Below are 24,311 nucleotides of genomic sequence, written 5' to 3'. Positions count from 1 at the left end.
GACTTACCACCACGCAATAAGTCCCGATCATCACGTACCAACAACACCACCAACATCTCCACAACAACAACAACATCCACATCGGCCGCTGGCAGTAGTAAGAGCAGTAAAAGCGGCAAAGCCAAAGACACAAAGCACCACAAGCAACAGCAGCAGCCGCACAGTCGCAGCAGCAGCAAGGACAAGTCGTCCTCCTCGTCCTCGTCCAAGCCGGTGCGTCGGAATATAGTCTACTAGGAGGAACGGAGCGACGACTGAATCAGAATTATTTGCCATACAACCAACACACAACATTGACCGATCGCCCGCCTGATCCCCTCATAAGTTTTTCTTCTCCCATCCAAACAAGAAAAAGAAAATTTGCCACTGAAATACACTGAAACAAATGCAATTTGAATATGCAATTGGTATGACATTTATATGGATAATTTTTTCTTACGTTATCCTTCGGTTTGAGCGATTCCTTTTTTGATTTCCATTGATTTTATTGTATTGTTTCCTTATACTTGTTGTTTGCCTTTTTCTTCCCTTCCGCCTTGATTGACTCCTTTCTTTCTAATGTCATTTGTAGCATGTTTACGATTTCCACCCAAAATTGATTTTGTCTCTTATTCCCTTTAATATTTTGTATTGTTGTTGTTTTTGTTATTGCATGTGCATTATTTGTCACTAACACTTAATTTTATGAATACCCTAACAACTCTAAACTAAAACATTTGTACTTAAACTAAAAATTTTTACTAAAAATAAGAATGACAAGTAGTGGAAAAAATTGGTATTAGAGTAGAGAAAAGTATTACTTTTAGTATGTATTATTTATGGTAATATTGACAAGAGATTCTTCAGGTATGCTAGTCTCAGATTTTGATTGAATTTGGACAATGCAACAAATAAAAGGATAATAAATTAGATTAGGATAATAGATTAGATTATCCTTTTATTTGTACCATTGTTGGCTATAAATCGCGTTTAAATCTAAAATGGTCGATGGTGTTCTTTATTATATTAATCTAAATCAACATCTAATTTCTTAGTTTACTAGGTTTTTTTTCTCACACTATCGACTAACTACATTTCCGATTTAAAGTTTTAGGTATTTACTTCTTTATAAATATAGATGAATAAGATAGTTTTAAACTGAACTTAACTTTGTGACAGGCTTCTTAATTTTTGGGTCAACCGAGTAGAACACTTTTCTGGGGAACTAAATATGGGAGAAACTTTGCTCCTAAAAGTATGCAGTCAACTGGAAAAGTATTTATTGTTTTCAACAAGTTACTAACTTTTAAAATGTCCAATAAGAATGTTTGCTTCGAGGATTGATTTTAAAATTTCTTTTTCGGTTTTAAAAACGGGAATTCTTTAAGACAAAGTTCCTCCATTAGACAGATTTAGATGTCCTAGTGTTCAAGAGGTATATCAAAATGACTCCTTTAATTTAGGAGCTGTAACTTTGCAAGGAAATAACACGAATTATAATTTAATTCGTTTAAAGTTTATTTCAACTAACAGACTAAATAATAATTTCCTGTTTAAAACAACTAATTGACAAATAAAATTTACTAATTTTATCTAGACTTTGAATTAATCAAATTTTTTTTATTTTTCTCCTAATTTAGGCGTCGCGCCGCCGCCGCTACAAGTAAGCTATAGTCGGCCGACATCGGTGCATGAGCAGCAACAGCAACAACAACAACAACATGAGCAGCAGCAACTGGCCTATGCTGATGCCTATGCCGCCTTGGGGCGTGGTCATTACGAATCGACGACTCGAGCGCCAAATAATAGCAAAGTTTGACAGCCAAAAAAACCAAAGGCAAAGCGTCAAAAGCAACAACAACAACAACAAAAACAAAAATCAAATGAACTCAAATTAAATGTAAATGTAATTTTTATGCTAATTATTTTTATTTAAAACACAAAAAAAACAAAACCAACAAGAAAAATGAACAAAAAAAACAAACAAACAGTAACAAAAATGAATGCTAGGAACAAAAAAAAAAACGAGAGATATTTTTTAATAAATTAATTGATATGGAAATGCAGAATGAAAATCATTATTATTATAAATAATTGAAAAGGCAATATGCATGATATATACATATGTATGTATATGTGTATGTATTCATATATGTATATATATTATTTGTGCATGCAATTTACAAAGCAGCAACAAAGCAAATATTTAATTGTACGCATATTAAATAAAACAACAACAATGAAAACAACACGAAAAAAACCATCATTAATGTCAAGACATGAAAACGAAATTAATTAAACATTTAAAAAGCGCAAAAATATGTTTTGTACAAAAAAAAAAAGAAATCAATAAAAAAAAAAGTGAAAAGTAAAACTAAGCGATTAATTTAGCGGCAACCAAACAAACAAAACCAGGAGAGGAAAAACAAAAAAAAAAACTCGAAGAGAGAAGCAGAAGCATTTAAATTGTATTTAACTTGTAATAAAGGCTAAAAAAAATGAAATAATGTTTAATTAAAGCCGTCAAAATTGCATTTGTAAACTAGCAAACAACAAAAACATAACGAAAAAATGAAACCCACACAGAAAAACATAAAAAAATTAAAGACATTAATTATGAAAAACATAAAATAAACAAATGTTTAACTTAAATTTCGTAAATTTGTCCCTTCTCAATTTGTTGCCAAATTTTCAAATGCTGCAAAACAAAACAAACAAATTTATATATATTTCAAACTGTTTTTCATATGTCGTGGAGTGTTTTTGATTCATTAAGATTCATTGGTTTTATTTTTATAATTTTAGTTCAAATACACTTATTCCAATTAATCATTTTGTATTAGGTTTAAAGCTTTATGTTTAACTAAAAGGAAGGAAAGAGCAAAAGGAGCAAGGACAGACCGGACAATGGAACGGGAATAGAAAGCTGTTTTTAGCCAGCAGCCACTGATTATGTTTAATGTTATCTATATCTATATATATATCTTCATAAATCTGAATGTATTTTGTATGTGTATATGTTTTAATTATAGTATATATATATGTACACTCTTGTATAGGGCAACTGTCATATTCTTGTATTTTGTATTCGTGTATTTGTTGTAGTTTCTCAATTTAGGTTTATAGTTTGTGTTTCTTGTTTTCTTTTTTCCTGCCGCGTGTGTGTTTCTGCTATTGGCAAGCTCAAGCAGCAAAGTCACGACTGATGAACTAATTAATCATACATTTATATAAATATACTTACCAACACATCTACATATATGTGTGTGAACAACTAGCTACGAACAAAGGCAACAGCTGCCCCCTCCAAACATCAAGAGATGCACAATATTCAAATATATATCCATTTGTGTTCAATCGGAAATTCTTTAGACGAGTTTTTACTGCTTTCAGTTGATTTGTTTTCATTTGACTAACCCCAAGACCAAACCAACAAAATATATTAAATCAAAGCTTTCCATCGAGTAATTTGTGAATCACTTAATATATATAACATTTCGCCTAATTTAACAAAAGACTAATTTAAAAAACGTTTTAGAATGTTGATGCAATCTCAAGCCAAAAATTGATTCATTCTTTTTATTTGAATGTCACATTTCTATTAAAAAATAAATTATTGAGTTGAAAAATCTTCAGTTTGAGTACAAAACTTGGCTAGGGCTATTCGTCTTTTTAGTTCTTATTAGTCTTTGTTTGATTTTAATCTCCTTTTGAACGTGTGCTAGGCATTTCCAAATCCTCTTGCAACAAATCTGAAACTAAACCCAACTTGAAAGCAAATCTTGTAAATAAAAAAAGAAATGTATGAGATAAAAACCTAATTAAAAACATAAATAAATGAAAAAAGGAAACAAAAAAAAGAAACAGAAACAAAAAATGAATACGTATATGTAATAAGTTAATGAGAAAAATGTAAAATTTAATTGCATATACATAAAACTCAAAATAAGTTTAAAAACAAATTATGAAATTTACATAAATTGATATATTATATATATAAAAAATATGTACTAAAAAGGCAGACAAAAAAGAACGAAACAAAAAACAAAATGAAAACTATTCTATTAGTTTTTCACACACACACACACACACACACAAATACAAGACAAAGAACAAAAACGGAAAACATTTAACTATTAATTTAATTCTAATACAAGATAAAGAATGAATTAATTAATTGACTTTAAGTAAACTAATTAATTATATGATTATGAATGAAGGCAAAATGGAAAAACTGCTACAAAAACTGCTAAGAAGCAAGATTGATTATGAGAAGCGATAATAAAAGAAAAAGAAGAAACTACTATTTTATAAAATAAAACTAAATAACAATTGATTTTCTTTCATCTTCACCGCCAGAGGCGCTGCCAGTCCGAGTTGTGGTCATTATCTGGTTGTTGTTAAGACTTTATACAATAATCGACGGATTCGCCATATAAAAAGTTTAAATTGATGAACTCTTTACGCTACAAAGGTAGATTAATAGAAGTAGGAAACAATGCCGTATTCCCTCCGCTCTTGACACTTCTCTTCACCATAGCTTGCCATTTCATCATGAAAAGATATACAATCCAACGAGTCAAAAATGTCAAACTTTACTACCAATATTCGGAGTCAATGGCTTTGAGAGCGCTACGGCCGATATAGGGACGTCAAGCAAATCATTGAGCGTTTAGTGTAAAAATTTGAGTCCACAGAAACAGGACGAAATGTTCCCGTGCCAGTAGTCCAAAAAAAAGCATGTTGTGGCGAGAATATTATCAAAATCAATCTCTCTTTCGTCGTTCTCAAGAGTTGGACAACTCTGTAACGTCTTGAAAACCGACGAAAATTGGGTCCAGCAGCTGGAAAATCGTATGGAAATCTAGTTCTATGCATAACAGCATCGAATGCGCATGAAAAAAGAATTTGTTTGGTTTCAAAAATTATTTTGTGTTATTTTAAAAAAATTCTTTCGTAGCGTTCCTTTGGACAAGCCATAACCATTTATAAATACTTTGTTACAATCCTCGGTAGATGAGTGGCCCAGTCATTTAGTCAACTGAACAACGAAGATCCGGGTTCGAGAGTTCCCAGGCTAGTGAATGAATGTAGTTTTCGTCTAAGCCGAAGGTCCTTACTTGCCAGTGCTTGTAAAATGTAGTTAGTTTTAGGATAGTTTTACGACTATATCCTATTGTTTGATCTGCCCAGTTGCAGATGGTACAAAACTCCAATGCTCAATAGCATGTGGAGTGGAGTAAGGAAAAACAAGTCTTCTCCTCTTCGAATTCCAGAAAGAAGTCATTTTTATATTTCGTTTTCATGAGCTCTTCATGAGCCATGTAACAGAAGCTTTTAGAACATGTTAATGTAAATACAGTGGTTGAAAATCCGATAATCTTAAACAAATAATATAAGAAATTTTAAGATATACAAATCTGAGTTCACGATGACGTCTCCTCCAACACCTATAGTTGCTCAATTTTACATATATGTATGTTGGATGCGTAAAACGAACACGTTAAAATGAGTAGGGATCAATTACCCTAATACCAAATCATTTATCCCGGCTGTCGGTACTTCAAGTAAATTTATCTCTATCGGTGATTCTCATCTGCATTACTAGGAAAAACATCGATTCAAACAGCAGGACCAACATAAACTATATATATTCTTGATCAGCGTGAAGAACCGAGTCGCTATAGCCATTTTCGTATGTGAGTATTAACTTCACGCCCCAAATCGAGAGCTGAATCTTGCAATGAATCTTGGCCAAGTTAAGATCAAGTTTGACAATTCGTCGGATCTTACCACTATAGAAATATCTTTGTAAAAATATAGAAAAAATATATTGAAGTAGGCTTAGTGAGAACGTTTCTGATATTATAACTACATAGGGGTCCTCTTAATGATCAACCATCAAACGCATTGAATTTTTCAATCCGTTTGAGTGGATTTTTTAGGTCCTGCGGTTTATTTACCGAAAATACTCTTTAAAACTTTAGTTAATGTCAATATAGTCCCTCGTAGAGATCTTAAAAAGGAATTTTTTCTGATTCTCTTTTCCGGGTGAAATATTTAACATACTTTATTCACATTTGTTAGCAATTCTCAAGGCACTTTACAACAAAAATTACGACGTTAAGTTACGAATACTTAAAAATTAGTATACAAAAACATTTTTTGGTTAACAATGACGAACACACAAAAAGGTTGAGAGAAGTCGCGACTCGACTGGTCCTTTGTTGGACTAAGCACGTATTCTGGATGCCTTCTTGCTCTTATCAGCTTTGGGCGGGGGTGGACCGCTGCGTCCTCCTTGCATATGGCGATTGTAAATGCTGAAGAATAAAACAAAGCAAGAGTCAAGATCGGTTTCAGCATTGGAATGCTGAGTTTCACTTACATTTTGTAGGTCTCCGTCTTGAGGTACTCAATCACATGGCTGATACCCAACAGATACTGCTCTGCAATGGGATTCACCCAGGGGTTTTCTTCCATTTTCATTACCGACTTGTTGCTCAGCAAATCCAACTGGGCAACCTCTGGGGGCAGGACCTGCAGGCGATTGTTTTGTATGTGCAATTCGCGTAGTCGTTGCAGTTCACCGACTTCTCGTGGCAACTCGAGCAGATCATTGTCCCGAAGACCGAGGATTTGCAAGTTCTTCAGTTGACCCAGTTCCTTTGGTATGTACTCAAAGTCGTTGTCGCCCAGATACAAGGCACGCAGTGTCTCCATGCCGAAGAAATTGCCAGGCAGCACTTGTTCATTCAGATTGTTGTAGGACAGATCGAGCACCTCGAGAACGGGAAAAGCGCCAAAACCACGCGGCAAGTTGCCCAACTTGTTGATGGACACATTCAGAATACGTAACTTTGGCATGGATGAGAGGGAAACTGGCAGCTCGGTTAACTGATTATTCGAGAGATTCAATATTTCCAGATTCAACAGATTCGCAATTCCCGGATTGATCAGACTGATCTTGTTGTGCGACAATGTGAGGCGCGTTATATTGGACATGTTGACTGAAATAACACATTGGAATTAAAAATAATAAATTAATTGTTTGGTATTTTAAAAATGTGATAGTATGGAAAAGCATTTCTCTCATTCTTCATACATTTTCTCTCACTTATGCACATTTGCAGTGATCTTATCCTGTCCATTTTAATTAATGTGGCTAAAGAAATCAAAGATGCGGTTAAGTTCCAGTATTTTTTTTTTCAAGATTTATGTCCTTATTGAGGAATATTGTTTGGCATTATCAGTTTCTAAAAAGTCCTACAGATAACTAATCTAAAAACACGAATTATATTTTAAATCGTTTGGGGAACCGGAACGAAAGTGGTGTCAAATTACTTATGTAAGGAAAAACTAACGTCTTTGTAATGGAATTAACAACGATTTGTTACCTATTAAGGACACCTGGAAAAAGTATACTCTTGATTTTTGACCATAAAATCTGAAATATTATTATCCGAAAACGATTGTATTAACAATTAGAGAATTGAATAGTATATTGACTTTGACTGATTCAGTTAATACATCATATAAATATGTAATCAAAACAACTATTTGTTCCTACTAAAATCGCATTAAGTATTCAATTTTATTTTCAAATGTAACTTTTACATTGCATGCTTAAAATTGGCGAAATTTAGGGAAATTTTTGGGCCACTCTTGCGATCATTTCAATTAAATGATATGAGTTTATTAATATTAAGACCTATGTCGGTTTTGTGTTTTTTTTTTTAAATTTTAAAATGTTTTCGATCCTGTTTTTAAATCGAAAATTGTCATATTTGTTCTGCTAAGAGCTCGACCACTAAGGAAATGATTAAATCGTATTTAACTGAGAATAAATGTCTAATATTAATAACTTTGAAAAATTATTGCATTATAATTATTCATCTATAACATATATTTAGATACAATTTGAATATCTTTGATGGCTAGATGAATTGTTTAAAAACTGAGTAAAACTTATAGTTTTACACAACAAAAAAGTTGTTCAATATGCATACATTTGTAAATAATATGATACTAAAACATTCTTCATTTACTTTTTTCTTCTTGTCTTAAAAGGTTATGAAAAGAAGCCGTAGGAATAAACCTTTTAAACCGATGTTTCACTTCATGTTTCATGAATTAAAACAGAAGCCAATTTCCTACAGGGTTCAAACGTAAACAGCTGCTGGTCCACGCAACAGGCAGAATGGCTATTGGAGTAAGCGAGATAACTATATGAGCAGAAGTCTTCTTGTTGTTGCTGATAAAATTCTTTAGTTTTAATTTAAAACAAATAAACAAAGATACAGATTGTAAAAACTCAAATTAAGAGTAGAAACTACGAATTTGTTAATATTCTCCTTATTTAAATTTTGTTTTGCAATGTTAATTCTTCTTCTTTCACTTTTATTTTACCCCCGCTCCGCACCGTTTTGACCAACAAATGGTGGTTGGCGTCATCGCAAAAAATAAACAAAATATTACAAATTTCAATGACATTTTGTCTAAATAATTCTACGAAACCCCATAAAAGGGTTTATTTCATTAAGGATTCCCTATGATTAAAGAACTTTTGTGGCATCTGCAGTTGGGCGAGGTTAAAAGTGCGTGGGAGTGAGGACGATTGGCTTTTGGTTTTAGTTTTAATTGAATTAAGTATTGTTTTTTAGACTTACACAATCCTGGAAGCTCCTCGAAGGACACCAGACCCTTGTCGACCAGGTCCAATTCCCGGTTTTGTGTTTCCCGGGCTTCATCCAAGACCTTCTTTGCTTTCGACATTTTCGCTGTGTTTACGGGCAGACAAGAAACCGTTGACTGACTCATTTTTGTTTATCCACTGGCGTAGTGAGGCCCCCTTTTTTTTAAATTAACTATTTAACGGTAAATTATAAATTAAACGAAAAATTAATTGTCAGGGTCACAAGTACAAGTTCTAAATAATGAAATTATTACTATACTTTAATAATGGTAATAGTAAAGTAAACAACAGGTTTGGAACATTTGAAACCTTAGATTGGGGTATTAATCAAATGTCAATGATTTGGACAAACTAAATACCATTTCCCTATGTTTTCTATCAGAATTATAAAATCTTTTTATATTATTTTTGTGTCTGTTTATTTGAAACGAAACGAAATATACTTGAGACTAAGTTAATAGACCTCATAACTCCCCTTAACTACGCTTCTGTAGCTGATGTTTTTTTTTTAAAAAAAGGTTAAGTTCTTCTATGTAGATAACTATTTATGTTTATCTACTTGGGCAATTTTACATAAGCCCAGTGGCGCCAATTTAGTGTAGCAGCTCCACTGGCTCTCAAACTGTATGCAGGGTAAACTTCTTTAAACTCCAATTCCCGCCGTTCTGGTCGTAATAAACATTGATATTTTTAACAATTTAGATTTTCCAACCATAAAAAGGAACTAAGTTAGGGCAAACATTTAAGACTTGCATTCTCAATTTCTTTTTTTCAAATAGTTTCATAAGCGGTGAACTTGATTGATTCGAATTTCCAGTGCTTCTCAAACCGCAGTCGAAGCTGTTGTAAGTTATATTTTGCATATGTTTCTTTGGTAAGACTTTTCCTCAGATTTTTCACACTGAACTTCAAGTTTCACAATTATTTAGGTCACTTTGTTACTAAAACTATGCACTTGACCCAATTTCGTAAAGCACTGAATCGGTTTTCCATTTCAAAACAATGCATTTCCCTTGAAGAACCGAAACTCTTTGTCGTTGTTCTTGTTAAACTAATTCTCCTGCCCCCGCAACAAACAGACGAGGGGAATAAACGAATTCAAATTAATCACAAAAATAGCCAAAAGATGCTTCGGAATGCGTCACCTTTCGTACAAGTGAGCGACGCCAGCCTCGCGTAGTAACTGAATCTCTTACAGCGTCAACGCGATCGATCGGATGGATGGGAATCTGGGAATCATGGGTGTGGTGGAAGGGGGAGATTTCGATGTTGTCGCGGTTGTGAATCTGTTCGGCTCTCTGCTAAGGCTGGAGCTGGGGCTGGTTTTGCCGTCTTTTTACCTTTTCTGATTATCGGCAAATAAAAAGAAAAAAATGCCAAAGCAAAACTTGATACAAGTTTGGTTTTGTCGTTTGTATACCCCATACAGTGCAGAGTACAAGGGTATATTAGGATAGGCGTCATTTCGCAAGTGATTATTATTACACTATTTATAGTAATTTCCATATCTTTGATACATGTTCTTTTAAATCAGCCCTCGAGTCGTCTTCTGTTCTTCACCGATTTGTGTAATCCGTTATCTATTGGAATTGCTGTTACAGGACATGACCAACCTTGGAAATTTCACCCTATTTCGGGTCTTGCGAATCGAACTGCATTTTAAGTTATCACGATGTTTCATACAAAATTTTTTGTGGAAATTTCCAAAGAAACTAACTTTTATGTTCATTTATATTTTATATTTTATATTTTATTCTTAGAATTGAACAGGCTACAAGTCTTGAAAACATATTTCACTCTGTTCCGAAACTTTGTGCTAAAATGTCAAAAAAATCGAGTCATGTTTTTTGATGTTTTCTTTTTCGCATTTTGCTAATATTAAAAATTTTCTACTCAAAGCTTATTCATGAAATAAAATTTAATGAAATTCATAATCAAAATGGTAAAAAATTAAACTAACAATATTTGTCTGGCTTTTCAAAAAAATATGCGTACAGTCTATTTAATATATGCACATTATATATATTAGCAACAATATTGGAATTAGCCCCGACATTCAAGTAGAACGATAGGAGAAACTAAAGAAAGTAAATTTAAAGTAAAAGCGCGATAAAAATCTAAAAAAAGTAACTTGCGGCACTGCCCTAGCCCAATGAATATATGTATTAATCAATATTAACACATAATCACAAAAGATTATATATTGGCAAAGACTACGGACATTAAACGAATGAAATGCTTCTTTTTGTTAATAGTTTTACTACCCGAGACTTAAGTGTTGGATAACGGCGAACTGACTTCAAACCCAACATTGGTACATTTTAAATTGTTTTGCTATTAATTTGCTAGTCATCAGACAACAATAATAGTTCAGCAATCGGTTTATCATCAGTGTTAAAGGCTAAAAACTAAAACTGTAAATGCCAGTGTTGCAACCGACATACCTGTCACATTACGCATGGAAACAAAAAAGCAGGCCAATTTATAGATACGAGGTATAAATGTCACTTTATTATTTATTCTCCGACATTAGCTGACATAAAACTGCCGAACATTGGATGAAATGATTCCGAAAAGAAACATATTATTTTAAAATCATTTAACACTTAGTCATATTTTGTTTTATGTTTTTTCAGATCTTATTTTAGGAAGCTTAAGATTAAAGTTTCATGAATATGCTTATTCCGATTTGTCTATTAATACTGATTAAGAATATTAAATTAGGAGTAAACATAGACGGTTTGACTGTTTTACAGTGAGAGCAACAGATTGCCTTGTTTGTTGAAATTTTTTAAATAATGTATACATTGATTTTGCAAGAAAAATGGAAAAGTTATATTTGAACAAATCGAAAGTTGTCAAATTCCAAATAGGCAATTATGGTTTTACTAGTAGGAGGAAAGAAGTGAAACTAAAAAAGAACAAAACAAAAAAAAAAGTTGTACTCCTTAATTATTATATAAGTTTGAATCAAAAATGTCCTTCCAGTCGTTTCCTAAACTTGCGATTGGCAGGGGGCCCGAGTAAAAATTGCAATTATTGTTGCAGTGTTAAGAATGGTTTATAGTCTTTAAAACAATTTGAGAAAGCGACGGTAAATAGAGAAATCGTTGAAAGAGATGGTATTAAAACAAGCCGTTACAAGGCTTGTTACAACAGTATTTTATAATCGTCGAATGAGAAGAGACAGAGTAAGATAGAGTAAGATTTAACGTCACGATGGCCCTGTTGACTAACAGGTGCGCCACCTGTAACCCAGGTTATTACCTTTGCAACTTTTGTAGGATAACAGTTGGAATGCAGCGTTTCTAGATGAGGTGAAAATGATGAGTGACCCTGATCAATATCCCTGACGGGACTTCAATGTATAATAACCCCAATGTATGACCAGATACTTCTTCTTGATGCCGATGCCAAGTGATGAGTCGGTCTTACGGTATCTAAAAGCTTATAGTGTTGGAAATAAGTAAATCAGAATAAACCAATCCGTTCGAAATTTACTTCGACAATTTTACCCAAGATGTTAGCAAAACAGTTGCTTTTAAAAAAAATCCAAGTGAGTTGCACTAAATGTCAAACCAAAATTTCCAGGAATGGAAATACTTTCATTATAGGCATTAAGCGAGTCGCCAAACGCTTTTTGTATTGTGTGGATAAAACAACAAAACTTTCATTTAAATCTAGTTGCAAATTGACACAAAAGTTAGAAAATGCTGTACTAGAATTGTTTCTTCTCTGCGGTAAATGACTTAAGCGTTGAGGGCAAAAGTTCGATATCTATGAAAATAGAGAAAGAACAATTTTTTTAGGAAAAGAGGAAAGCTGCTTAACGCGCTAATGAGATCGAGTCTCCGCAATTATGACGTTTTAGAGGAAAGGAACGGAAGTGTGGGTCTCAATTTCTATATTCATATACAACAAGATGACAGATCATTTTTGAAGGCATTTCAACACCCAAAAAGTATTTTTTTTTGCACCATTATTAAACCATCACAATTTTGCAATTAAAAACAGTCAAGTGTGTCAGAAAAAAAGAATACTTTTGATAGCGGAGCTGCAGTTTACATTGAGTTTGGACAGGAGCTGTTATATTAAATTTTGAATTTAGTCAGCGTCTTCAACACAGATAGTGGCAATGTTGTGAGATCCAGACAACAATATAGTATGGACCACGGATTTCTCGAAATTGACGGCAGGAGTTCCAAGCGGAATCTCTTTGACTGCGGACTTTTGTCACTGGCAAAAGGTAAAGGCAACGACGGTTACCTTATAAATGCCGACTTACTTGAACTGTTTAAATTAAATATTAAGGTTAGGATAGATGATTCTCTGAAAATTGTATTTCAATTTGGATTTTGTTACACTGTTATCATAAGCAATGCAACCTGCAATCAAAGCATTGTAAAACAATTGGAAAATTACCAGTAGCCAAAGCAACACAACCACTGTATGGTTTTGTTATACTAGGAGAAATAGCAAGAAGTCAAGCTGTTTTAGCAAGGGACTCTTTCAGACCCAATGCGATTTGGAAAAAATGCTTCGTTTTAAAACGGGTCTTCTATGGAACAACAATGTATGTTATTAAAACAAAATGCATACATTTATTGCTTAATTTGCGGATGCAATGATGTTGGAGATGCAGCGGTTGCCCCACTAATCCTCCAAGAGCAACTTAACTTAGTGAGTCCATGGCTAGCAGAGTGGTGCATCACAATGAACACATGAAAAGTCGCAGCACACCACTTTCACTCTGAAACGAGACGACTGCCCCACAGTAGCGTTGGACGGTCAATTCCCAAATCCGATGAAGCCAAACACCTGGAACTCACCATGGATAGACTCCTGAGCAGCCTCTAATCCGTACTAATTGTCTTCCAGGTGTTAATGTATGATCAAATTTATTAATTGTCCCTTGGACAGATCTTTATTAAAGAATATGGTAGTGAGAGGGAGAACGAGTAGTAAGTAGTAAGTTCCATTTTATATTATTGGTCATTTGAATGGAAGTTAGTACCGGCTGCTGCTGTGGTACAAATCTGACTAACTGCACAGACTCCAATGCCTTAGCCATGATGAAATAACTTAAGGTGGTCCCGTCGGCAAGAGACATACACTTAACGTATGCTTGCAATAAGTGCGAGTGAAAGGAATAGTATTCTCAGTGTCTATTGAGGGTGAGCGAGACGGTGATGTGAGTGAGCAAACGTGCACTGAAGTTAAGAGTATATTTCGGTAAGCTTCGGCTTCCGACGAGACCACCTTATGTTATTTCACCATGGTCCTATGTATCTTAACAATAAGTGAGAAGAGCGTAGCTCAGGGAGTGTAAGAGAGATGGCAATAGTGTGCTTTGCTTAACCCGTACCATGGTGAAATAAGTATAAGGTGTACCCGTACGAAAGATCTCGTCGTAAGCAGCGCTGCTGCCAACGGGACCACCTTATACTTATTTCACCATGGTCCGAGCGACGTCGGCATAAGAAAATTCTGCCTGCGCATTTTATTTAATGTCGTTATGCAAACCCGATCGGGTGCCATAAAAACTTATTAAAAGAATGTTATATGGGAATTTCCGAGGAAGTGTCAACCAAGAGCAAAAAGTTAAACCATCTTGAAACTCTTTGTTTTTTTTAAATTCTTAATAGGAAATGTTTAAATTTTCATATATTATGTATTTTGAGCATATATTTGTTTACCGTAATGTAATAATCGAAAGTCGGAAAGTTATTTGTAAATTATCGGGTTTTCTTGCCCTTTTTTTTTAAGTTCCACTCCACACGGAAAAAGAGGATTATTTTACATTTTGCCAAAAATCAAGAGACCCAGAGATCTCAAAAGTTGGTAGCGAATACAGTTTTGAACTATAACTAGGGGGAAAAATATAAAATAAGAAAACATTTGATTATTGAATTGGTACGGGCTAAACTGCATCATCAACAATATTTTTTTTTTTTTTTTTATACACTTGCAGAGGGTATTATAAAATTGGTTACATCTTTGCAACGCACAGAAGGAGACGTTTCCGACCCCATAAAGTATATATATTCTTGATTAGCATGATAAGCTGAGTTGATATAGCCATGTCCGTCTGACCGTCCGTGAGTATGCGTTTTACTCAGCCATCTTAAGAGCTATCGGGATCAAATTTCTGAAATTTTCTTAGCTTTTTATTTTCTGGAGCAGATCAAGTATGAAAATTGTCAGGATCGGACCACTATATTATATAGCTCTAGAAGAATCAGTCAAGAATATGAATAGGGAAAATGTGTAAATAGTTTTGTGGTTAGCTTCATCAAATATTGCACAGAATATTTCCATGTTATTTCTTGCCTCTTTCTTTTCGGAGACGGAGTTTCCGAATGTCTTTTAATTTTGTAGAATTATTAGGAAGTTTATATGAATAGGGAAAGTGTGGAAATAGTTTTGTGGTTAGCATCACCAAATATTGCATTTTCATAAAAATTGGAGTATGCCCATGAAATGTGAAACTATTGGATATAAAACATCAGATCCCAAAATTTCAATCTGATCGGATAAATAGAACACAAGTTACAGTCAATATAAATCAGTTCAAACGCTGCCGGCAGCGCTAAAGACTGCAAGGGTATAAAAACTTCGGCATTGCCGAAGTTAGCTTCTTTGATATTTTAAGTTTAAACAATTCCAGAAATTAAAACGTATTTATTTTTCTCACTGCACTTTGCAACAAGTCTGGCTATGGCAGCTGTAAAATCAGCTGTTAAGAGATGGTGGATGGTGCCAGTGGGAGTCGCTGTTTCAAATCCACCGTTAATCCCATCCATTCCCCATAGATGGATCGAGTGCGAATCGGGCCAAAGAAAAAAATTTCGATAAATCAAAATGATCCCTTCCATCGTTCCAATGCAACCGTTTTTCATGTCACAGATGTTTCAATTTCAGTCTTTGCACAAAGTAGGCATTGACTCAAAATTGAATAAATACAGCATCAATACTTTAAAGTAATTCATTACTTCCTCGCCTCCGCCGGGATAACTTCTTATTTCGAATTTGTCCTTTATTGTTCGGATATTGTGGTTATATCCGTCTAATGGAATCTTGCCATAAAACTTGAATTGAATTCAATTTTTTCTTCTTAAATTTCGAATTCTACCACTAAATGCGAATTTTGCGTACCACGTGGTCTAAGTATCATTTTTTTGATAACAATAGTGTGCAAGCATTCGGAAAATGCATTTTTTTTTACTTTATTTTACTGAAACTGATTGATTTCTTTTGGCCTGGTGCTGTGCTTTGCTATTTTATTTTTTTTTTATTTTTGGGTCGATTCATCAAAAAGAAAAAATATGTCGTCGATGTCATCAAGATGCAAACGATAAAGATATTGTATCTGGATAATCCAATTTGAATTTTGCAATTAGCTGAGACGTTTATATATTTTTATGTTATGAAATTTATAGTTAAAAAAAATTCAGTTCGAGCATTTTTCAGGATATTTTTCATTTTAGATAGCCAATTTCTAATCATCGTCTTGGGTAGTGGGAGTGAACCATTTACTTTCATCCATCAGGATCCTTTGCACATCCTCCACATAAGTGCTGGCGCAGTAATATTCATTCTTCTTCTTCATTCTTATAACACCAGACTTGATGGAGGTCTTCAAGACTTCAAGCAGCTGCTGTGCTACCGTTTTACGCTTCATGGGATCCGTGGTCTGCATTTGAAAGTGAAGATAAATCCACTAAAGTGTCTGCCATTATAACAAATGAGGGGAAAAATAATGATTTTCAAAGAAAAAGTTGTTATTAATAAAACTTCAAAAAATTTCGGAAATTACAAAACGATCCGTATTGGCCTGAATTTCGACTGAAATGAGACTAAAAATCTATCCTGCTCCTGACATTGACTTTTTACATTTATTAATTTTTTTTTTTTATTTATTAAGAGCTAATTTACAATTTAAAATATAAGCTACCTTTTTTTCTTTTTTTGACAATGGCAACGTAGGCCGTCAGCTCATATAGTCTAGGTTCATATGTACATATTTATATAATGTGTGTATTTTGCCATTGTCATTACATTCATACATTCATATTTAAAATGTACAGGTTTGTGTTTTTTAAATATTCTGGGATTTTCAGAATGTTAAAAGATGTGGGGTTTGAGAGGCATTGCTGGGTTAGTAGTTTGGAATATTGTGTGTCTTTGTGTTTTCAAGAAGGTGCAGGTGACGAGTAAGTGTTCTATTGAAATGTTTTGGTTGCAGTAAGGGCATACACTGGGGGTGTGGTTAAAATTTGATTTGTGGGTGATTTAATCTAGTAATTTTTACTTGATTTATTTACGTCAACTAACCAGCAGTCGACGAAAAAGCTTAAGCTAAAATAAAGATAACAAATTAATTGAAGAAGGTAGCTTAGCTTCATTTGCACAATTTTATAATTCAGAGTAAAATATTTGGATGCCAGGGCGGTCAAACAACGCGCCAAATAAAGAATAGCGTTTGCCAACACTAAAATCTAGCTTTAGCTGATTTTTTCACTTTTCAACACTGAAATCTCTAATAGCTTAATAAATATTTACCAATAAGCCAGATCTGGCCGAAAATGAGCCAAAAAGGTAGCACTCAAACTCATTGACTCTCATAGAGCAAGACCCGGCAATGCTAAGGCATTGGAGGCTGTGCAGCTAGTCAGATTTGTACCACAGCAGCAGCCGGTACTAACTTCCATTCAAATGACCAATAATATAAAATGGAACTTACTACTTACTACTCGTTCTCCCTCTCACTACCATATTCTTTAATAAAGATCTGTCCAAGGGACAATTAATAAATTTGATCATACATTAACACCTGGAAGACAATTAGTACGGATTAGAGGCTGCTCAGGAGTCTATCCATGGTGAGTTCCAGGTGTTTGGCTTCATCGGATTTGGGAATTGACCGTCCAACGCTACTGTGGGGCAGTCGTCTCGTTTCAGAGTGAAAGTGGTGTGCTGCGACTTTTCATGTGTTCATTGTGATGCACCACTCTGCTAGCCATGGACTCACTAAGTTAAGTTGCTCTTGGAGGATTAGTGGGGCAACCGCTGCATCTCCAACATCATTGCATCCGCAAATTAAGCAATAAATGTATGCATTTTGTTTTAATAACATACATTGTTGTTCCATAGAAGACCCGTTTTAAAACGAAGCATTTTTTCCAAATCGCATTGGGTCTGAAAGAGTCCCTTGCTAAAACAGCTTGACTTCTTGCTATTTCTCCTAGTATAACAAAACCATACAGTGGTTGTGTTGCTTTGGCTACTGGTAATTTTCCAATTGTTTTACAATGCTTTGATTGCAGGTTGCATTGCTTATGATAACAGTGTAACAAAATCCAAATTGAAATACAATTTTCAGAGAATCATCTATCCTAACCTTAATATTTAATTTAAACAGTTCAAGTAAGTCGGCATTTATAAGGTAACCGTCGTTGCCTTTACCTTTTGCCAGTGACAAAAGTCCGCAGTCAAAGAGATTCCGCTTGGAACTCCTGCCGTCAATTTCGAGAAATCCGTGGTCCATACTATATTGTTGTCTGGATCTCACAACATTGCCACTATCTGTGTTGAAGACGCTGACTAAATTCAAATTGTTGAATTTAATATAACAGCTCCTGTCCAAACTCAATGTAAACTGCAGCTCCGCTATCAAAAGTATTCTTTTTTTCTGACACACTTGACTGTTTTTAATTGCAAAATTGTGATGGTTTAATAATGGTGCAAAAAAAAATACTTTTTGGGTGTTGAAATGCCTTCAAAAATGATCTGTCATCTTGTTGTATATGAATATAGAAATTGAGACCCACACTTCCGTTCCTTTCCTCTAAAACGTCATAATTGCGGAGACTCGATCTCATTAGCGCGTTAAGCAGCTTTCCTCTTTTCCTAAAAAAATTGTTCTTTCTCTATTTTCATAGATATCGAACTTTTGCCCTCAACGCTTAAGTCATTTACCGCAGAGAAGAAACAATTCTAGTACAGCATTTTCTAACTTTTGTGTCAATTTGCAACTAGATTTAAATGAAAGTTTTGTTGTTTTATCCACACAATACAAAAAGCATTTGGCGACTCCCTTAATGCCTATAATGAAAGTATTTCCATTCCTGGAAATTTTGGTTTGACATTTAGTGCAACTCACTTGGATTTTTTTAAAAGCAACTGTTTTGCTAACATCTTGGGTAAAATTGTCTAAGTAAATTGCTATTGGATTGGTTTATTCTGATTTACTTATTGCAATACTATAAGCTTTTAGATACCGTAAGGACCGACTCATCACTGGCATCGGCATCAAGAAGAAGTATCTGGTCATACATTGGGGTTATTATAAATTGGAGTCCCGTCAGGGATATTGATCAGGGTCACTCATCATTTTCACCTCATCTAGAAACGCTGCATTCCAACTGTTATCCTACAAAAGTTGCAAAGGTAATAACCTGGGTTACAGGTGGCGCACCTGTTAGTCAACAGGGCCATCGTGACGTTAAATCTTACTCTATCTTACTCTGTCTCTTCTCATTCGACGATTATAAAATACTGTTGTAACAAGCCTTGTAACGGCTTGTTTTAATATCATCTCTTTCAACGATTTCTCTATTTACCGTCGCTTTCTCAAATTGTTTTAAAGACTATAAACCATTCTTAACACTGCAACAATAATTGCAATTTTTACTCGGGCCCCCTGCCAATCACCTAATATGTTGCATATTAGGAAACGACTAGGATTGCTCAGACTGGAAGGACATTTTTGATTCAAACTTATATAATAACCAGAGGGCCGGGGCTAATTCGACCGCGTCAAAGTTTGTATACCCTTGCAACTTTTTTGGTAACTTTTTCCTTACCTATAGCCATCAAAGTGGAAAAACGTTTAAGCTAAAAAGGCTAATGTTTGCGAAAGAACGGCCTACATAGGAAATAACGGAGATATTAATCAAAGTCACTGTTTTCCACCGATCGTTCCTATGGGAGCTATATGATATAGTCACCCGATCTTGATCAAATTTGGCATAGTCGTTTATATGTGGAATTAACTCATCAATATTAAATTTCACGACAATAGCTCAGAAAATAACGAAGTTATTAAGAAAAGTCACTGTTCGTGACTGCTGTTTGTATGGGAGCTATATGATATAGTGGTCCGATCCGGCTGAATCCGAGATATACAACGCCTGCAGTATATACAAGCCTACATGCAAAATTTCAGCTCTGTAGCTCTTACGGTCTAGGAGGAGTTTGCGTTGATCCAGACGGACGGACGGACGGACATGGCTATTTGAACTCGTCTCGTCGTGCTGATCAGGAATATATATACTTTATATGGTCGCAGATGCTTCCTTCTATGCGTTGCACACTTTTGACCAAAATTAATATACCCTTTTTGCAAGGGTATAATTAAGGAGTACAACTTTTTTTTTTGTTTTGTTCTTTTTTAGTTTCACATCTTTCCTCCTACTAGTAAAACCATAATTGCCTATTTGGATTTTGACAACTTTCGATTTGTTCAAATATAACTTTTCCATTTTTCTTGCAAAATCAATGTATACATTATTTAAAAAATTTCAACGAACAAGGCAATCTGCTGCTCTCATTATAAAACCGTCTATGTTTACTCCTAATTTAATATTCTTAATCAGTATTAATAGACAAATCGGAATAAGCATATTCATGAAACTTCAATCTTAAGCTTCCTAAAATAAGATCTGAAAAAACATAAAACAAAATATCATATGACTAAGTGTTAAATGATTTTAAAATAATATGTTTCTTTTCGGAATCATTTCATCCAATGTTCGGCAGTTTTATGTCAGCTAATGTCGGAGAATAAATAATAAAGTGACATTTATACTCGTATCTATAAATTGGCCTGCTTTTTTGTTTCCATGCGTAATGTGACAGGTATGTCGGCTGCAACACTGGCATTTACAGTTTTAGTTTTTAGCCTTTAACACTGATGATAAACCGATTGCTGAACTATTATTGTTGTCTGATGACTAGCAAATTAATAGCAAAACAATTTAAAATGTACCAATGTTGGGTTTGAAGTCAATTCGCCGTTATCCAACACTAATATATTTGCCAATATATAATCTTTTGTGATTATGTATGTGTTAATATTGATTAATACATATATTCATTGAGCTAGGGCAGTGTGCGCAAGTTACTTTTTAAGATTTTTACCACGCTTTTACTTTAAATTTACTTTCTTTAGTTCTACTTGAATGTCGGGGCTAATTCCAATATTGTTGGTAATATATATAATATGCAAATATTAAATAGACTGTACGCATATTTTTTTGAAAAGCCAGACAAATATTGTCAGTTTAATTTTTTACCATTTCTAAATAAAATCAAATAATGATGAAATTGTTATACATTATATTTTGAATCGTAAATTAGAGTGCATGATGCTGCTATCGAATTTCATTAAATTTTATTTCAGGAATAAGCTTTGAATAGAAAATTTGTAATATTAGCAAAGTGCGAGAAAGAAAACGTTAAAAAATATGGGTCGAGATTCGACTTTTATGACTTTTTGGCAGTAAACCAAAAGATTTGTAGCCTGCCCAATTTGAAGAAACTTTGTTGGAGAATGTATGTAAAAAACTGAATATTTTAAAAGTTATTTTTAAGTTAAGTAAGGAGTCTATAAAAAATAACCTTTTTTGAAAAATAGCAATTTTTATGAAAAACTTGCACAAAAAATATATGAAATCATCGTGATAACTTCAACTAAAGGGTTAACTTCGATCGCGTCAAAGTTTGTATACTCTCGCAAGTTTTTTGTTACTCTTTCCTTAAGTCACTGTTTTCCACCGATCGTTCCTATTAGAGCCATATGTAGTCATCCGATCTTAATCAAATTTGGCACAGTTGTTTATAATAAATATAATAAATGCAATAAATTCAACAATATTCAATTTCATATAGCTCAGAAAATAACGAAGTTATTGAGAAAAGTCACTGTTCCTGCCTTTGCCGTTTGTATTGGAGATATATGATATAATAGTCCGAGCCGTTTGAATCCGAGATATACAAACTGTGCACTATATATAAACCTACATGCAAAATTTCAGTTTGCGCTGATCCAGACGGCCGGACAGATGGACGGAGATGGGTATTTGAACTCGTCTCGTTGTGCTGATCCAGAATATATATACATTATATGGTCGGAGATGCTTCCTTCTATGCATTGGACACTTCTGCCTATTTTTTAGCTGTTTTATTCTGATATACAGTTTATTTTGGGTTATTATACCCTTGGGAGAGGGTATTATAAAATTGGTCAGATGTTTGTAACGCACAGAAGGAGACGTTTCCGACACCATAAAGTATATATATTCTTGATCAGCATGAGAAGCTGAGTCGATATAGCCATGCCCATCTGTCCGTCCGTCTGTGCGTATGCGTTTTACTCAGCCGTCTTAAGAGCTATCGGGCTGAATTTTTTTTTCGGGGTTTTTTATTACCAAGAAAAATAAAGTATGATAACCGTAAGGATCGGACCACTATATCATACAGCTCTAGAAGAACTAGAAGAAACATTTTCATAAAAATCGGAGTATGCTATGAAATTTACATATGTGATAATATTGTGATGTGATCGGATAAATATAACACAGACAGACATGAACTGTATGTGTATGCGTGCGTTGCTTTGCTTTGGGAATAAGGGAAGAAGAACAAATTGTAAAATAGAGAGTAAACTTGTTTTGTTTGTATATTGATGAATTGAGTTGCAGAAAACAAATTTTGAACATGTAAAATTATTATTACCAAGGACTGCAGGGGTAAGTAAACTTCGGCATAGCCGATGTTAGCTTCTTTGATATTTTTCTTTTGAAACGGGGAAAAAGGGTAACTCTGCAGTCAACATTTGGCTATCAAATGCTCTCTTTGGGGTATGAAAAGACGTTGAGTTCCTCGATACTTGTCAATTATATAAGGAATGAAATATATTTGTCACTTTCGAAACTTTTCGACCACAGGAGAAACTTATGAAGAGCTTTTGGGCGATGCTTTCGGCCTTTTAAGAGCTCGACACGTTGATGAGAATGCATTTGGCATTTTGGCCAATAGGTTTAGTATACTGCTAATATCTGCACAGTAAGCGGAGTGTCATGGCGTTTGGATAGTCTGGAATCTGCAAAAGCCATTCAACAGAGAACGCCCAAGCTATTCGTAATGCATTTTGCGAAGGTTTGAATAAGAACGGAGTAGTCTCTTGGCGAACTTATCGTTAATTAAGATTGTACCTTTAAATTATGTACAAAAATCTAAATAGTCTAACTAAAAATGCCCGCTCTAAACTATGATTTCTGTAAAAACAAACCAAATTGTTGCGATAGTTGGTTTTTTTTTAATATTTTTTCAGGCTATTAACCTCATTAAGAAGTTGTTTGCTCATCTTGACAAAGTCCCGCACATCCGAAAATTTGTTTGGAATAAATGTTAATGCAAACAAGTGAATCCATTGGCAAACAGTTCTCTTGAGCTCTTAAAAAATGGATTTTTATTTTTCTCAAATAATAGCTGCTTTTTCCCGCATCAAGTAATTCGACACTAGCCATTCTTCGACCATTTGTTGCGGAATTCGATCTTTAAGTACTTTAACCGCGTATTTGTGGATAACAACAATGTGTTTTCTCAAGACAAATTGTGGATTTTGTTCAACCTATTCGACATTGTTGTAGTAACAAACTGACCCATTAAAACTGGACCATTGTCTCCGTATTCATTATTATTGTTGGTACTGGGACCCGAATACCGAGCTGTAATAGGATTATCTAATGATCCTTTTCGAGGGTCTCGCTTAGAATGAATGGGGTGCAGCCTTAAACACCCCCCAAGCCATTTCATTACCTCCTCCTACTCGGTTTCTAGTTTTTTTTCCTGTATCTATTTAATAATCTTCAAACAGATTTTTCTTGTTCACCTTCAAATCAAAAGGCTTTCGCCGAGGGACACAACCATGATATCCAACCCTATATTGGGTATTTCGAGCAGTTTGTGGGGTAAGAAAGTTTCCTGAAGGCTCTCCCATCACTTTCCTACCGGTCTGATCTGCGTTCTGGAGCTATTTTACCGATTTAAAAGTTGGAATGTTTTGTACAAGTAAAAGAAAGCCAATATAGTTTTCATAATTACAAATTTATTTCAAAAATGTCTCATATAAATTTTCAATACTCGAATGCAATATTCTATTCACTGAATATTCTATTTTATTCAAATAAATATACATTTGTGTAAACTTTTCTTTACCAACGTGTTAAAAAGAAACAAATATTATACCCACTCACCCTCACCCTACTGCACAGGAAAAGAATGAGTACAGTATTTTTGGGTACCCTACACAACAACTACAGAACTGTCGTGTTGCATGATTGTATTCATGAACGCCTCTTAGACCGTTATGCCCCCTATTCCGAAAGAAAGGCAGACTATCATTTCAATATAGCATCAAATTGAAAAATTCATACCACTAGAGAGATTGATTGTAGTAGACTCACTTCAACTTTTGACTGTAATAACCAACATTGCATTTTGGGTATATTAGAAATGAACCGTTTAAACAGTCGCAACATTTGTACCTGCCTACGTTTAAGACATTTTCGCC

General features: G+C 34.2%; 2 protein-coding genes across 4 annotated transcripts in view; one reads left to right on the top strand and one right to left on the bottom strand.

Annotated features, from left to right (window-relative positions):
- LOC6644248 (disintegrin and metalloproteinase domain-containing protein 10) overlaps positions 1 to 1,854 on the top strand; it is a 139,446-nt gene extending 137,592 nt beyond the window's left edge. Inside the window, exon 11 of one of the 3 annotated variants that reach the window (XM_023176591.2) lies at positions 1,620 to 1,854. In XM_023176591.2, the coding sequence (XP_023032359.1) occupies positions 1,620 to 1,798 (179 nt within the window). In that variant the 3' untranslated portion in view covers positions 1,799 to 1,854. Of the gene's footprint in view, position 1; positions 374 to 1,619 lie in introns of those variants that run through there. The other 2 variants (XM_023176592.2, XM_023176590.2) reach the window with 2 other exon arrangements.
- Positions 1,855 to 5,961: 4,107 nt separating this feature from the next.
- On the bottom strand, positions 5,962 to 8,827 carry LOC6644247 (ras suppressor protein 1). Its single transcript, XM_002066513.4, has 3 exons — positions 8,649 to 8,827; positions 6,368 to 6,989; positions 5,962 to 6,302 (listed from the first exon to the last, which is right to left on the bottom strand). Exons 1-3 carry the CDS (start codon positions 8,797 to 8,799, stop codon positions 6,212 to 6,214), a joined length of 864 nt encoding a protein of 287 aa, XP_002066549.2. The 5' UTR covers positions 8,800 to 8,827; the 3' UTR covers positions 5,962 to 6,211.
- Between the last annotated feature and the right edge of the window lie 15,484 nt (positions 8,828 to 24,311).

The sequence above is a fragment of the Drosophila willistoni genome (assembly GCF_018902025.1).
Source record: "Drosophila willistoni isolate 14030-0811.24 chromosome 2R unlocalized genomic scaffold, UCI_dwil_1.1 Seg167, whole genome shotgun sequence".
Lineage (NCBI taxonomy): Eukaryota > Metazoa > Arthropoda > Insecta > Diptera > Drosophilidae > Drosophila > Drosophila willistoni.
Note: the sequence above shows the minus strand (reverse complement) of the source record. Positions and strands in the feature narration are given on the sequence as shown.